General features: G+C 47.9%; 1 protein-coding gene across 1 annotated transcript; it reads right to left on the reverse strand.

Moving 5' to 3' along the window:
• Nucleotides 1-6,582: 6,582 nt before the first annotated feature.
• On the reverse strand, nucleotides 6,583-7,551 carry LOC102443603 (olfactory receptor 51G2-like). The gene has a single exon (XM_006132555.2). It carries the CDS (start codon nucleotides 7,519-7,521, stop codon nucleotides 6,583-6,585), a length of 939 nt encoding a protein of 312 aa, XP_006132617.2. The 5' UTR covers nucleotides 7,522-7,551.
• Nucleotides 7,552-17,225: the final 9,674 nt, after the last annotated feature.

The raw sequence follows: 17,225 nt of genomic DNA on the forward strand, positions 1-17,225 counted from the left end.
CACCTTACCAGATGCTCCCGGTGATACACTCTGACTCCCAGGAATTCCTGCAAGAGAAGCTGAGATGCTTTCCCTGGCCAGTATTGATTGAATCCAGAGAGTTCAATCACACTACAGGTTTCTCTTCAATGTCATAGGACACTCCCCATGCAAGGGTGTAACACAGAAGGGCAGTGTCTGCATCACAGATGGATGAATAGTGGAAACCCTAGCTTTGCATTAGTATCCATTTGTGTATCAAGTGCTTTCACGCACACTCATGTAATAGATGGCCAAGTCTTAAATACAATCACTATTACACTCCTCTTTCCTGAATCTCATGTGTCCTCTTCACTGGAAAGCAGGCCAGCAGTTCTTCTTACCCAGGGGCTATGTCTAGACTGGCACGATTTTCCGCAAATGCTTTTAACGGAAAATGTTTTCCGTTAAAAGCATTTGTGGAAAACAGCGTCTAGATTGGCACGGACGCTTTTCCGCAAAAGCACTTTTTGTGGAAAAGCATCTGTGCCAATCTAGACGTGCTTTTGCGCAAAAAAGCCCTGCTCGCCATTTTCGCAATCGGGGCTTGTTTGAGCTGTCTACACTGGCCCTTTTGTGCAAAAGCTTTGTGCAAACAGGACTTTTGCCTGAACGGGAGCAGCATAGTATTTCCACAAGAAGCACTGATTTCTTACATGAGATAGTCAGTGTTCTTGTGGAAATTCAAGCAGCCAGTGTAGACAGCTGGCAAGTTTTTCCACAAAAGCAGTTGCTTTTGCAGAAAAACTTGCCAGTCTAGACACAGCCAGGATGTTTTGGAAAGACTTGCAAAGATACTGCAGAGGGATGCTGTTCATGATACTGAATTTGAAGGACAAATACATGAATAAATCCAGTTCTTGGGATGTTTGCTATACAGCTACATTGCACTAACTATTGGGACATTTAACTGACAGGGTGGTTAAACACTGGAATAAGTTGCCTCGGGAGGTTGTGGGTTCTCCATCTCTGGAGATATTTATTTAAGAGCAGGTTAGACAGACAGTGTTAGGTCCTGCCGTGAGGACTCAATAACCTCCCAAAGTCCCTTCTAGTTCTAGTATTCTATGATTTCTAGTGTGGCTATATTAGAGAAAACCAGACTTGCTCTTTACAGTTTACCTGCTGTAAATGGAAGTAACAGATGAAGGACAGCCATCCCTCAGTACACACTTCCGGGAAGCCGAGAGATGCCTTTGTCTTGGCTCTTTGCTCTGCCAGCACTGGGAGTCTGTCTGGGGGTGGGGGGTGGGGAGAAGGGGGCAGCTGTTGCTGAGAAGCTCTTCAGACTGACAGGCACAGACACCACCGGGGAAGACTGAAGGCCCTTGGTCCGCCTGGGTCCCTGTCAGTGTGGCAGAGCCTGAGGTCAGTGACATATTCAGACTGTTGTTGTAAACCCTCTTGTTCTCCCATGTTGCGTTGTATTCCTGGTGTTCAGGTTGAACAGTAATTTTGGTTGGCTGGTCACTCGTCTCACCACTGCTCAAAGGGTCCACAGGTCCAGCAACCAGTCTGGACTGCTGGGCAAACACTGTCGATCCACAGTGTGCGGTAGCCCTGAGCCCAGTCTGAGGTGGGAGCAACGCAGTCCTCCACATCGTGGTAAGGCCGCTTGACCCAGGCCCGGCCAAAAGGTTTGTGGGGCCCAAGGCAGGACGCTGGGAGTGGGGCCCTGGGCCTGGATGGTGAATACTCAGCAGTGTGGGGCCCGAAAAGCCCAAGGCCTAAAGCATTTTGTCTTGCTCATCTTGCCCTAGGGCCAGGCCTGCCTTGACATGGGGTGCTCGGAGACCAGAGAAGGGGCAGAGATGCTGGGAATCATGTAACGCTGAGGCGTATCTATGAGGCAGAAAAGCTGGAGCCCGGAACCAATCAGAAAACAGAAATATGCCTTGTTGGACCTGTTACCACAGATCAACGCTGCCCTGAATTCCTTCCTGCATGATCGAGCCAGAGAATAAAATAACTGAAAATGCATTTGCTGATTAAATGTCCAGGAGCAAATAGACCCAAGGAGATGTGGGGATTAGTCTCTGATATCCCGTGGTGTCCTCCTGTAGCTCAGTCCCCATCAGGATCAGGCCCAAAGCCAACTGAACCTCTGGAAATGGACCCCCGAGAAATCCTGATTTGGGGCATCATGGTTCAACACTCCACAATTCCTTTCAAAGTCACATTTCTAGGCGGCTTGAACAGCCCACTGTGAAACATGGGTGGACATTCCCTTCCACCTAGCACTGCCTGCCCTCCAGCCCCATCACTGAGTCACCCGATAGGCCAGCGGATTCCTCTGCTGCTACGCAGCACAACTGAAAAAGGAAACAGACTTTCTACTACACGTTACTTTGTAAAGACAGTGAAACCTGCCAACATACCCAGTTCTTAGGAGAAGAGGAGCTGCTGACACCAGAGACCTTCACCATAAAAGACTAAGAGTCACTGGAGAGGTTGCACAGGCAGCAGGCAGTGTGTGTTCAGCTAGGGAGGCAACTGTCTTTATGTAGCATGTTTGTACCTTCCCTGGAGGGCCACTTGGCCATTGGGGAGTCTCAGTTGTTTGGCTTCATGTGCACCAGCTTCAACCCCCATCACAGCCAATTGCAAACGGCAGGAGGCCAACTCTTACAGGTGCAGGGGCAGGGATGTTAAGCAACTTGACTGCAGCGCCAGCCCACCTGCAGGCTCTGTGCTTGAAATGCAGCCCTAGACTGGCACAAAGAGTTGGACCTTCCTATGCTCAGGGTGTGGCCATAGATTCCATCAGGGCCACCTTCATTTGTGTTGCAAGCAGGAGGCAAATGAAAAGCCTCCTTTGGGATGCAGGTAGCTGCAGCCAGGCAGCAACCTGGCAGCTGAGTATCCAGAGAAAAACCCATTTTCTAGGAAAACTCACCCAAAATTGGATGAAAAAGAAACATTTTAGTTTTGATCATTTTTTTCCCATGCGGGGGAACGTTCTTCATTTCCCCGCCCAGCTCAAACCAGGAGCCTCTCTCTGCATAGGGCCATGCAACTCGGCAGCAGCGGTATCCCCCCGCCAGCCACCTACACCAAGACACTCTGGATAAATTGCCTAGGGAGGTTGTGGAATCTCTGTCAGTGGAGATATTTAAGAGTAGGTTGGACAGACTCCTGTCAGGGATGAGCTAGACAGTGCCTGGTCCTGCTGTTAGGGAACAGGACTAGATGACCTCTAGAGGTCCCTTCCAGTCCTCTCAGTCTATGCTCCCACCTGCCGCTGGAGGCTGCAGAGGAGCTGCCAGGGCTGCCTCCTGAGGACTGTTCCTTAGATAGCCAGTGGACCGAGTCCCCAAGGAGCTGTTGAGGTTGCCACCTATGGATTCAGCAGTGGGCCACTCCAACTGCATTAGTGCTGTTGGCTGGGGTGGAGTGGGAAGGTCCACATCCCTCCTGCCACCCCTCTCCAGCAGTGGCCCTGATCACCCTCATTAGGCCAGGGGGCCTGTGCTCCTTGGGCCCCATTCCTGCACACTCTCACCCCTAGACCTCGTTGGTAGGCCGCTAGAATGCTTATCCTAGCTGCCTTGAGTGTGGGCCAGCACCTACCCTTCACTTTGCTGCTCTGCCCTTACTGGGCCCACAGTTCATACACTTCCTAGCTGCTCTGCCCTCAAAACAGGATATAGGCCTGGACCACTGCCCCACTGTGGCACAGCCTGGGCCTCAAAGATTCCCTCATTGCTCCGGCCTGCTCACCAGTCAGAGCCTGCCAACTGCTGGCTGCGCTCTGCTCTGCTTGGCCATAGCTAATTCTCCACGAGGTGTAGCTAATTCTGTCCTTTCCAAGCTCATCTTCACAGGAATGTGACAGAGGGGAGACTGAGAAGGAGGGATGCCCAAGTAACCTACCAAGATGCCCAAGTAACCAGGGCAAGACTATTGCTCACCTGTGCAGAGGCTCACAGCCAGCCAGTGCAACACCAGCTTTCCAGCCATCTGAGAATCCATCCTGGCTGGACTCCCTGATGCACCAGCAACGCTCCCCCCTGCGCTGTGGAGAGCAGGGAGCCAGGCATCTGTTGAAGAGGTTTGGTTCACTGGCTTGGTCTCTCCCTGCTGTGAACTCTCAGGGTCACGGATGAACAGGATTATGGATTCGCTTCAACACAGAGCCAATTAGGGATTGTCCATTTTATTAGTCAGCAAGCGCTACAGAGCAATGCATATGAGAGTAAAAGTCACTTGGAATGCTTACGTCCCTTCTACTGCGTGAAGTCCCATCCCTGATCTTCACTTCAATGGCCATGGTCAACATGGCTCCAGCTAGGGGGAATCCAGGGCACCCTCCAAGATCTAGGTCCCTAGTGAAACTCACCAGGCATGGGACTCCCACACCAATTATATCACGGTTGTTTACTGGGTGTGTGTGTATTTGCCCCATGCCACTCTCAGCAGTCTCATGAAGTTGAAATCGAGGTTGACGTGATTTATTCCTCACTATATTCCCAGCTCAGCTGCATGGGCTGCGGCCAATAAGGGCCATCTGGTGTTTGCATATGCAGGCAGGGCCAGATGGAGGCATAGGCGAGCCAGGCAGCTGCCCAGGGCGCCAACCGATGGGGGGTGCCTGATGGCAGCTGTAAAAGGTGCTCAGCGTCCCTTACAGCTGCCATCAGACACCGTGCGCCCGACTCCCACGGTGCCGGCCCGCCCGCATCTCCGCGGCGCCGGTCAGCAACTCCCTTCCCCCCATGGCCACGGGGCCCTACGAGGCTGGGCTGGACTGGGCCGCGCTTGTGCCGTGCGCACTAGGGGTGGGTCCTGGGCTGCGCACCAGCAGATGTAGCCGGGCCGCACATGTGCCATGCGCCCCGGGGGCGGGCCCTGGGCTGCATGCCAGTGGCTGTAGCCGGGCTGCGCATGCACCGTGCACCCCGGGATGGGCCTCTACACCCTAGGGGTCGGGTCTTCTCCCTACGGGCAGGCCCACGCATGCGCCATGCACCCAGGGGCGGCGCCACGCGCCCGTGCCTGGGAAGCCAGAATACCTCGGACCAGCCATGTTTGCAGGATTCAAGGCTTTACTACGCTGTGTACCCCAAAGGTGGAAACTTCCAGCCCTAGGTTTGGCTTCTTATATAACACCTGCCTCGTCAGCATTTGGAGCAGCCTGGGGGCTGGGCTGAGCTCCGCACGATACTAATAGCTTCCAAGAGTACAGGACACTCTGGGCACATCACTGCAGACAGCGGTCACCCCAGCCTGCCCCATCGGGGCGTGAGATAGCTCTGTAGGCACCCCGCCCTTCCCTTTAAGGACCCTGTGATGACAGACTCTCAGCCTGGGATATATAAGAGCCCCCTTTTCAGGATCTCATTAATTCAGTCTTTGCCAAAGCACAGGCTCTGCTACCACCCAGCCCCATCCTCATTCTTTACACAGGAGCGCCCTCCCTCCCTCCCCATCTCTTCCTAGAAGCTCCCTGCACTTTTCCCTCCATTTTCCCTTGAGGATGCCACTCCCAGGTGCATTGGAGCTAGGCTGTGGTAAGAGCTATGCTAGGAGCTGAGGTGATCGTGGGGAGCCCTGGAATCTCCAACTGTCCTGGGTTGTAAGTGCTGTTGGGTGGGGACATAGGTTGGGGCTTCCCTTAAGTACTCCCAGTGCCCTGTCCAGGGAAGGGAGAGCGTTGGGGGCTCCTCACAGCGGTTCTAGCTCCCTGGGCAATTCATATCATGGTAGGGAAAGAGATGTGGCAGAGTGAGGGGGGTTCTGGGAAGAGAAGGAATAGAGGTAGGGCCTGAAGGAGGAAGTAGAGAGGTAGGGGAGGGGCCACAGTGGGAAGAGGGCTCCTGCCTGTGCCCCACTTTTGCCTTTTGCAGAGATGGAATGGGCTGGGCCGGGACAGAAGCTAAAGGTGCCTCTGTGGGGGGAGCCGAAGCCCATTTCCACCTCTTTGCACTGTTGGGGCAGCACTAATAGAAGGTGAGAGAAGGGACCCAGGGCCCGACTCTCTTGCCAGGGCTCCTGCATGTCACACCCTCAACTACACACACAGCTCTGCTCTGCCTCGGTGGGGTGTGAACTCAGCAAGTGTGCTGTGTGCAGAGCCATCAGTGTGTGTGTTAGCGGGGAGAGAGCTGCCTGAATAGCTTCTCCTGCAGGGCCCATGGGTCACACAGCACCCAGGGAGCTCAGGAAGGGCCAGGACTGTGACTGCACAGGTCAGGTGTCATGGGAAACAACACTCACATCCCTTCTCTTTATGGGCAATATCAACTGGAATACCGAGGTCAGACAGCCACTGATCGTATTTATGGGCGAGCCTCCCGCCGGTCCTCTGGCTCGCCACAAAGAAAATCACTTTGTAAATTTTGCTGCCTGCTTTGATCAATTTCTCCTAGTGCACTGTCCTTCTACACCAGTCCCTCCCCCATCCTGCCAGGTCTTCAACCCTGTCCGAACCTCTCTCTCTACAGATTGGAAATCAGTAGCTCATGTCTTCTTGGATGGAAGGGGATGGTGTGGAATAGGTGACCATAGTGCTCGGTTTTCATCTTTTATTTCACCAGTGCTGGGGTCAGCTGGCAGATGGACATTTCACTTGATGAACATCTTAATGATCCTCACACGGAGGTGTTTGCTTTTCACACTGTATACAATTGGGTTCATCGTGGGTGGGACCAGCAGGTAGATGTAGCCCATGAGAATCTGAAGCAGGGGAGAAGAGCTATTCCCAAATCTCTGTATTAAAGACAAGCCAATCCCTGGTACATAGAAGAGCAGGACGGCACAGAGGTGGGAGACGCAGGTGTTCAGGGCCCTGAGGCACTCTGCTTGGGATGCGATGCTCAGCACTGTTTTGAGAATCATCACATAGGAGAGCAGGATGAGCAGTGAATCTAACACCACTGTGGAGACTGTAACAAACAAGCCATAGAAGCTGCTGACTCTGATATCTGAACAAGCCAACTTCATGACCTCCTGGTGCAGGCAGTAGGAATGGGAAAGGACATTGTCTTGACAGTATTGGTACCGCTTCAGGAGAAGGGGGAATGGGAATACTACGGCCACCCCTCTTAGCACAGACACCAGCCCCATCTTGGCTATTCTTGGCAGGGTTAAAATGGAAGTGTATCTCAACGGGTATCTGATAGCAACAAAGCGGTCACAGGCCATGAAGAAGAGCACAGAGGATTCGATGAATGTAAATGTGTGGATGAAGAACAGCTGGGCAAAACAAGCATGGAGGTTGATTTCCCTAGCGTTAAACAAGAATACACCCAATGTTGTTGGTATGGTGCCTATTGATATGCCAATGTCTGTGAGAGCCAACATGGATAGCAGAATGTACATGGGCTCATGAAGGCTTGGATCTCTTTTTATAATGAACAGAATGACTGAATTGCCTACTATGGAAATGAAATACATGATGCAGAAAGGGATAGAGATCCAGAGATGGACATTTTCGTGCCCAAGTATCCCAGTGAGGAGGAACACGGCAGATTGGAATTTGGTCTCATTGACAGCTGACATCATGTGCTCAGTAAGTCTGAGGAGTTTTGAACATTCCTTCCTGAAAGGAAAAAGAACAGGAGACGAGATGATATTTAATGCAACACCAATCTGCTCTGAATTCAAGACTGGGGGATTCCCAGCAGCTCCAAGGCCAGGATAAAAATTTAATTTACACGGCAGATAAGAAAACAAGCATGGACAGACTGGATCAGCTCTGTTGTACATCTATCTCAGTATCCAGTGGCCAGTTCAAGGTGCTTCAGAAGAAGTCACAAGGAGCCATAGAATCATAGAATAATAGGACTGGAAGGGACCTCAAGAGGTCATCGAGTCCAGCCCCCCGCCCTCAAGGCAGGATCAAGCTCCGTCTACACCATCCCTGACAGATGTCTATCATGTACTAGACAGATATGAGAAAACCTCCTCCTAGATAATGTTTTTCCTTGACAGCCATTAATTAGACCTATTGTGTTAATTAGGAGGGTTTAAAGCCTTTTCAAAACTTTCTAAAACAGTCCTAACTAATGTAACTAGATTTTTCTGGTTACCCTTAAACATCCAGTTTCTCCTTGAATCCTGCTAAACTCTTGACCCCCTTGATATCATGTGGCTGGGTGTTCCACAGTTTTCTTGAGCACTGTGTGATTTACAGTTGTGACCTTCCCTCAGAGACCCTTTCTGGCCTTCCACTATTGAATTATGCAATGAAAAGTGAATGGTGAAGCTAGTCATTGCATTTATCTTGAAGCTATTTAAAAAAAATTATCTCCTTTTTTAATAATTTTCCCCACTTCTGAGAGTCCAAATTGTGTCATCACCTCTTTCAAGCACATGGGATACATTCCCAGACCCAGGTTCCAATTTTAATACAAGTGACTTCAACGGCACCACTCCAGATTTACATGTGTCAGTTTGATCAGAACTGGGATCTATTAAGTTTCTCTTGACTAGTGTTCCTAGTACACAGTCTGAACCCCCGGAGAATCCCCTAAAGAGAGGCTGAAGTGATTGTTGACTGAATCCAGAGAGACTGATCATCCTACAGGCTTCTCTGTGCCCTCTGACTATGCAAGAGCCTATGGATATCAGGCTTTTTAAAAACAATTCACAATATCATCCAAAACACAGGATTTGCTGGTGATGGGGGACTTCAACTAACCAGACATATGTTGGGAAACTAACACAGTAGGGAACAGATTATTCAATAAGTTCTTGGATTGCACAGGAAACTTTTTTTTATTCCAGACGGCTGAGAAAGGTATGGGGGGGGCGGAGAGGGGAGATATTATAGATTTGATATTCACAAATAGGGAGAAACTGGTTGAGAATTTGAAAGTGGAAGACAGTTTGGGTGAAAGTGATCATGAACTCATAGAGTTCATGATTCTAAGGAATGGTAGAAGAAAGAACAGCAAAACAGAGACATTGGATTTCAGGAAAGCAGTTTAGTAAACTCAAGAGAGCTGGTAGGTAAAGTCCCATGCAAAGCAAGACTAAGAGGGAAAACAATTGAAGAGAGTTGGAGGTTTTTTGAAAAAGACATTATTAAGGGCCCAAAAGCACAGGAAAGATAGAAAGTATGGCAAGAGACCACCTTCCTTTAACCAGGAGATCTTACATTATCTTAAAATAAAAAATGAGTCGTATAAAAAGTAGGAAGTAGGTCAAATTAAAAGGGATGAATATAAGCAAATAACACAAGTATGCAGGTGCAACATTGGAAAAGTGGAAACAGAGAATGAGCTCAATCTAGCTAGAGAAATAAATGGTAACAAGAAGAAATTCTACAACTATATTAGAAGCAAGAAAAAGACCAAGGACAGGGTAGGCTCATTGCTCAGTGAAGAGGGAGAAACAATAACGGCAAACTTGGAAATGGCAGAAGTGCTTAATGAATTCTTTGTTTTGGTCTTCGCCAAGAAGATGGATGGTGACAGGGTGCCAAACATAGTGAGTGCTAGTGGAAATGGGATACGTTTAGAAGTTAAAATAAAAAAAAAAATTATGAATTACTTAGAAAAATTAAATGTCTGCAGTTCACCAGGGCCTGATGAAATGCATCCTACAATACTCAAGGAGCTGATAGGGGAGGTATCTGAGCCTTTAGCTATCATCTTTGAAAAATCATGGAAGTCGGGAGAAATTCCAGACCCCTGGAAAAGGGCAAATATAGTGCCCACCTATAAAAAGGGAAATAAGAACAACCCAGGAACCTATAGACCAGTCAGTTTCTGTGCCAGGGAAGATAATGGAGCAAGTAATTAAGGAATTCTTCCACAAACATCTGGAAGATAATAAGGTGATAGGTAACAGTCAGCATGGATTTGTAAAGAACAAATCATGTCAAACCAATCTGATAGCTTGGTTTGATAGGATAACAAGTCTTGTGGATATGGAGAAGCGGTGGATGTGGTATACCTAGACTTTAGTAAAGCGTTTGTTAAGGTCTCGCATGACCTTCTTTTAAATAAACAAAGGAAATAGAACCTATATGGGGTTACTGTAAGGTGAGTGCATAACTGGTTGGATAACCATTGTCAGAGAGTAGTTATTAATGGTTCTCAGTCATGCTGGAAGGGTAAAACAAGTGGGGTTCCACAGGGGTCTGTTTTGGGACTGGTTCTGTTCAATATCTTCATCAGTGATTTAGATATTGGTGGAGAGAGCACACTTATTGCGTTTGTGGATGATCTCAAGATGGGAGGAATTGCAAGTGCTTTGGAGGATAGGGTCATAACTAACAATGAGCTGGAGAAACTGGTCTAAGGTAAATAGGATGAAGTTTAATAAGGACAAATGCAAAGTGCTCCACTTAGGAAGGAACAATCCATTTCACACATACAGAATGGGAAGTCGAGTATCAGAGGGGTAGTCGTGTTAGTTTGAATCTGCAAAAGCAGCAAGGAGTCCTGTGGCACCTTATAGACTAACTGCAGTGTTGGAGCATAAGCTTTCATGGGCAAAGACCCACTTCATCATGCATCCGACGAAGTGGGTCTTTGCCCACGAAAGCTTATGTTTCAACCCTTTGGTTAGTCTATAAGGTGCCACAGGACTCCTCGCCGCTTTTGCAGAATGGGAAGTGACTGTCTAAGAAGGAGTACGGCAGAAAGTAATATAGGGGTCATAGTGGACCACAAGCTAAATATGAGTCAACAGTAGGACAATGTTGCAAAAATAAACAAACATGATTCTGGGATGCATTAACTGGTGTGTTGTGAGCAAGACACTAGAAGTCATTCTTCTGCTCTCTTCTGCAATTATTAGACCTCAGCTGAAGTATTGTGTCCAGTTCTGGGAACTACATTTCAAGGATGATGTGGAGAAATTGGAGAGGGTCCAGAGAGAACAAAAAAAAAAAAGAATAAAGATCTAGAAAAAATGAGCTATGAGGGAAGGCTGAAGAAATAGGGCTCGTTTAGTTTGGAAAAGAGAAGATTGAGAGGGGACATAGACTCATAGACTTTAAGGTCAGAAGGGACCATTATGATCATCTAGTCTGACCCCCTGCACAGTGCAGGCCACAGAATCTCACCCACCCCCTCCTAGAATAATCCTCTCACCTATATCTCAGATATTGAAGCCTTCAAATACTTTGAAGACCCCAAGATGCAGAGAATCCTCCAGCTGTGATCTGTGCCCCATGCTACAGAGGAAGGCGAAAAACCTCCAGGGTCTCTGCCAATCTAAATAAAAAACTGCAGTTTTCAGGTATCTAACGGGGTGTCAGAGTAAAGGGGGTAAAATTGTTTTCCTTGGCCTATGATCATAGGACAAGAAACAATGGGCATAAACTGCAGCAAGGGAGGTTTAGGTTGGGCATTAGGAAAAACTTCCTAACTGTCAGGGTGGTTAAACACTGGAATAAGTTGCCTAGGGAGGTTGTGGAATCTCCATCACTGAAGATATTTATGAGCAGTTTAGACAGACATCTATCAGGAATGATCCAGATGATGCTCAGTCCTGTCGTGGGGGTAGGGGACTGGACTCAATGACCTCTCAAGGTCCCTTCCAGTTCTAGTGTTCTATGATTCTATGACACGTGACAAGATACAAGGAAACACAGATACATACCTCAGCTGGGTGGGAGAGGCATCACAAATAGCTCAATAGTTCAGAGTCTGTGTTTGACCTCATATCCAGCTGAGTGTCGTAGTTACCCAGCTTGTTCTGCCAGCGCTGGGAGTTTGGCCACAGGTAGGGCAGCTCTTGCTACAGTCTCTGCAGATGCTGCTGACAGAGTCTGAAATCCTTGGTCGGCTTGGATCCCACACAGTAGGAGGGCTTGTGGTCAGATACATGAGAACGCAGTTTTTTATTTTAAACTAGGGGTGTTGATTCATCACAGTTAATTCACATGGTTAAGTCAAAAGAATTAATTGTGATTAAAAAATCAATCAGGATTAATCAGAGTTTGAATCGCACTGTTAAACAATAATAAATTATCAACTGAAATTTAGCAAATATTTTGGGATGTTTTTCCTCATTTTCAAATATATCGATTTCCATTACAACAGAGAATACAAAGTGTGTGGGGCTTTTTTTCACATTACTTTTAGTACAGATATTACAAATATTCTATAAAAAGACAAACAAAAGAAATAGTATTTTCACTCCACCTCCTGCATGGACTGTGGTGCAATCGCTTTCTCTTGGAAGTACGATTTACAATTTTAGATTATTTTTGTTATGCAACTGAACTGAAAAAACAAATCCTGTGATACTCAGAGGAAAGAGAGGTGGCAGAAACGCTAATACACTTGTAACTCTGAGCCCTCAGCCAGTGGAGGAACAGAAATGCGCCATATTGGACCTATTACCACAGAGCAAGGCAGCTCTGAATTCGGGACATCACAATGGAGCCAGAGAATAAAACATTTTCAAATGCAGTTACTGATTACATTTCCAGGAGAAAAAAACCTGGGGTGATTTGGGAGCTAGTGATGTAGGAGGAAGGAGGGTCTCCTCTAGCTCAGTTCCAGGTAAGATCCAGTCCAGTGCACATGGCTCCTCTAGAAATGGGACCCCTTGAGAAATCCTGACTCAGGACGTTGGGGTTTTCACACTCTAAGCTTGTTTTGAATGTGGGACTTCTGAATAGCTTGAATAGTCCACCAAGGAGCATGGATAGATGTAGGGGAAGGATCCCAAGCTACCTAGCGCTGCCTGCCCTCCAGCCCCATCACTGAGTCACCCCAACAGCCCCGCTGAGTCCTCTGCCGCTGCACAGAACAGCTGCCAATGCAAACAGCCTGCAGCCTTCACCTTGCACTTGGCATGTTACAGACAGTGAAACCTACCAATGTACCCCAGTTCCTGCTAGAAGGGAGCTGCTGGCACCAGAGGTCTTCACCCTACAGCACAAGGAGTCATCGGAGAGGTTGCACGGGCAGCAGGCAGTGTGTGTTCAGATAGGGAGGCAGCTGACTTTATGCAGCATGTTTGTACCTTCCCTTGGGGCCACTTGGCCATCAGGGAACCTCAGCTGCTTGGCTTCGTGTGCACCAGCTTTAACCCTGTCACAGCCAATGGCAAACAGCAGTAGGCCAAATCCTAGGGGATGAGGGGTGATGCTAAGCAATTGGACTGCAGACCAGCCCTGCTGCTGTCCCTGTTCCTGGAACTTTGGCTTGTGATCACTGTTCGTATGGATGCGATTAGTCACATGGCTACCAAGAATGTGGCCAGCTGGTACCGATGAATAATAGTAATATAAAAGAAAATTTCTCCCCGGCAGCCCCCTTTCCTGCGTTAGAAACCCAGGGCACAGCCAGAGAAGGGAGATTCCACAAGGCTCTGTGTGCTGGTGTAGAAACTAAAAATTCTACCACTTTACCCTGCACTCAATCTGTGCAATTCTAACTCATTTATGTAGGTTGCTTTCTGCTCAATATGGGACAGATATGGAACAGACACTGTTTACAGAGCTGAGAGTTTCCCAAACACTTCACACTGGCTGTGATTAAACATAAAGCAAGTTTATTAACTTCAGAAAGATGGACTTTACTGGATTACAAATGGTAGCACACAGAACAAAGCTGATTGCCAAGAAAACACACAAAACTGCAAACCAGGCATAGCATGCTAGGATATGAATTAGTAATTTCTCATCGTGCCTGATGGTATAAGCCACTCACCATATTTTCATACACAGGCTAGAAATCTCTGATAAGGGACCACCACTTCCCCATGTTCTATCTTTGTTCCTCAGGTGTTTCCAGAAGTTCTTTTATATGGGGACTGATCCCAAGAGCTGATGTTAGTCCCCACCATATGTATTTTCCCCATATGGCAGGAACTCTTTGTTTCAAGTTAAGTTTCCAGCCCAGTTACTGGAAAAATACAGGTACCAAAATGGAGTTCAGTGTCATATGGTCTGGCATCATGCCTCTGTAGGCTGGATGAAACATCCAGGCTACGTCTAGACTACAGGCTATTTTTGGAAGAAGCTGTTGTCAGGAGAGATCTTCCAAAAAAACTTCTGAAAGAGAGTGTCCTTACTGAATGGACACTCTTTCGCATATAAGCTGTGATTACTAAGAATGGAGTGGCCACCAGGGCACCTGTGCTTTTTCCTCTTTCCTCATCTTCAGAAAGAACTCCCTCTTCCCCATCCACACACACCTTTTTGTGAAAGAGCTCTTTTGCAAAAAAAGCTTCTTCCTTGTAGAATGAGGATTATCAATGCTGGAGAACCTCCTCAGTTCTTTCGATTTTCTTGTGGAAGAATGCGATTGCAGTGTGGATGTTCCTCCAGTTTTGTCAGAAAAACTGTGATGTAGACATATCCCTAGAGGAAGACTAAGCCCTTCTAATGTGCACGATCTTTGTTGGTGAACCATCAGCCATGTCTAGCTTTGTCATTGTGGCACAAGAAAGTCTAGTTGAGGGGGTTACCCAGAGTAAACTCCTCCGATTTACACTGTATGTGGTCAATATTTATTATTTCAAATACAAAAATGATGCATGCAGACAAATAGGGAAAACATATGACGCAAATTATAACTTTTCCAGTGACATCTCACAAGGCATATCTTGTGACCATCGCATCACAATTATGCCCTATAACCAGGGCTTGACAAACAGCGGTGAAATCTACTCATCAGCCCCGCACTGTGCATGCGCCAGACCCGCATTGCGCATGCACGCGCTGCTGGTGAATGGGGCGACCGGCTGAAATCTCGGTATCACAGCCTCCACTGACAATTCATTGTGGGACACTTCCTCAGATCTGTCACCTGAAGAGAATGGCGCAGTTGTAGGACTCTCCCTCACTTCCTCTCCTTCACAGCCCAACACAGGCTGCTCCAGGGATGGAGCTGGCTCCCATATTAGAAAGGAAGGATAAGGGACCAGCTGAGGGTAGAGAGGTAGTCTGGGTTCTGGAGTGGCTGAGGGGATTGGGCATCAGCATCTGGAGTGCAGGGTTGTGGGCATGAGGAAAATTCATTTAGCTTGTCTGGAACAGCTTCATCTTCCTTGAGGCTCCCTTAATACTTTCATTGTCGGGTGGTTCCACTCAGGCTTTGTCTACACTGCCGGCTTGCAGAGTATGCAAATGAAGCACTGATTAGGATTTTGTCATGGTTCATTTGCATAATCTATTTGAGCCGCTTTTGCACATGGGGTTTTTGTGAAAGCCCCCCTCCCGTGCAAGATCTTTATGCCTTTGCGGTCCTTAAGCCTCTCTGAGAGAGGCATAAGGAACTTGTGCAAAAAGGAAACATCCACACTGCTTGTTATTGTGCAAACACCCCTTGTGCAAAAACGGCTCAAATAGATTATGCAAATGAAGTGCGACAAAATGCTAAACAACACTACGAGTTCTCATAAACTTCGAGAAACAATTTCCATGAATTTTTGTGATTTTTGCTAGTGGCTCTTCAGATTTTTTAAACTACGGATGCAGTATCACAAAGCCCTATACTCAATGTATGAGTTATACAGCCCCAAAAATGAGATTCATTTACAATAATGAGATTTTTAAATATTTTAATATGGCTCTTGTTTCCATTTGCATTTCATTTCTGAGCCTTTATGATGTACATACTTCAGATTTTCAACTTTTCAGTAGCTTACTTTTTCAAATAATCCTTTTTAAGGAAATTGAAAGCTGAAATTCCCAGAAAATGTTTTGGTCCTAGAAGTTGGGGCTTTAAGAAAGACAGGAAATGATGTGAGATTCCCAATAAAATTCCAGGAGTTGGTTCTCCTGGGTTTATCTCGAGCGGAGAGTCCACAAACAAAGGAACTGAGGGCTGGTTAGTGGATATTTCTGGTCATGTAGTCAATTGGTGGTAGAGACACTAGTCTAAAGAGCCCCTGATTTCAAGGAAGAGAGTTATGCCTCAGACACCTGAACCCAACCATGAGGTGTTTGCCGAATCACCTGGCACGTGAGGTGTCCTACATCTCCCTCACACAAGACATGAACAAGTCGTGTTAGAACAACAATGCATATTCATAATATGGTGCTGCTCTGAGCGGGGGTGGGACTTAATGACCTCCTGAGGTCTCTTCCAACCTTAGGACTCCATTACTAGAAAGGAGCATGATTCAAATATATCTCCACAGGGCTGCTGCTATTACTGAAATTGACCCAAATTATTTCCTCACTCAGACACAGCTACCCCACAAATTTGGTGATCAAGGAGACTTGGAGGCAGTGTTTGTAGTCTGTCTCCAGCACCAGTGTGACTCATTGCTCACAGAGTGGGTGGGGGTCAGGATCAGGTCTCATAGAAATACAAATGTATTTATCCTCCCACCATCCCTGTGAGGTAGGGAGGGGCTTTTACCCATCAGTGCAGAGGCTCTCAGACAGCCAGTGGCTTGCCCACGCTCACACACAGCAAGGGAATTAAGCCCCGCTTTCCTGACCTGAGAAACACAGAGAATAGGATCAGCCTTCCAAGTAGAGACAGACCCAGATGGATTCTCCGATGCCCTAGCAGTGACCCTTCTATGCTGCAGAGAGCAGGCATGGCCAGAAGCCAGTTACCAGGGGTTGATTCTCTGGCCTGTTCTCCCCAAGCCTCAGTGGAGTTTAGAGCAGCCTGGGGGCTGGGCTGACCAATACCCATGGGTCAGGATTCCAAGAGCACAGCCCCTCCGCCCCTGCCAAAAAAAAGATCTCCAAAGATGGTGGCCATTCCAGAGTACTCCACTGCCCTGGGCCGGAGGTAGAACTCTTGACGCCGTGTCCTTCCCTCTCAGGTCCTTGCAATGACTGAGACGAGCCCCTTGCCGGAGTTGCATTAATCAATCTTCTCCAAAGCAGAGTCTCTCCCATCCTATGTCCCATCCTCCTCCTTTACTTAGCGGCCTCCATCACCTGACTTGCTACGGTCAATCTTGATTCACTCTTGCTGCATCCCCTATGCCTCCTTTTCCCCTAGGGGTGCCACCTACCCCATCCCAGTCCCCTCCTCCTAGGCCCAGTCCCCTCCTCCTCCACTTCCCTGAGGCTCTGCCCTCAGGCCAAGCCAGAGCTGGCCAGTGGCAAGAGCTACCCATGGAATCCAGGCAGCTGTGGGGAGACCCAGACTCTCCCCTGTTCCTAGGTTGTATGTTATGGGAGCACCCACATGGCTTGAGGGTTCTCTGGGGCCACCAAGCTGCCGGTCCAGGGCAGGTGGAGTGTCTGTGATTCCTCACAGTGACTCTGGTTCTGTGGGCAAATCTTCCGCATGTGATAGGCCTGGCTCTAGGACAGGGGTGGGGAA

Source organism: Pelodiscus sinensis, chromosome 1, assembly GCF_049634645.1.
Source record: "Pelodiscus sinensis isolate JC-2024 chromosome 1, ASM4963464v1, whole genome shotgun sequence".
NCBI classification, from domain to species: domain Eukaryota; kingdom Metazoa; phylum Chordata; order Testudines; family Trionychidae; genus Pelodiscus; species Pelodiscus sinensis.

What these genes read in the sequence shown, in the direction of transcription:
- LOC102443603 (XM_006132555.2), bottom strand. Translation starts at nt 7,521, where the DNA reads ATGATGTCAGCTGTCAATGAGACCAAATTCCAATCTGCCGTGTTCCTC.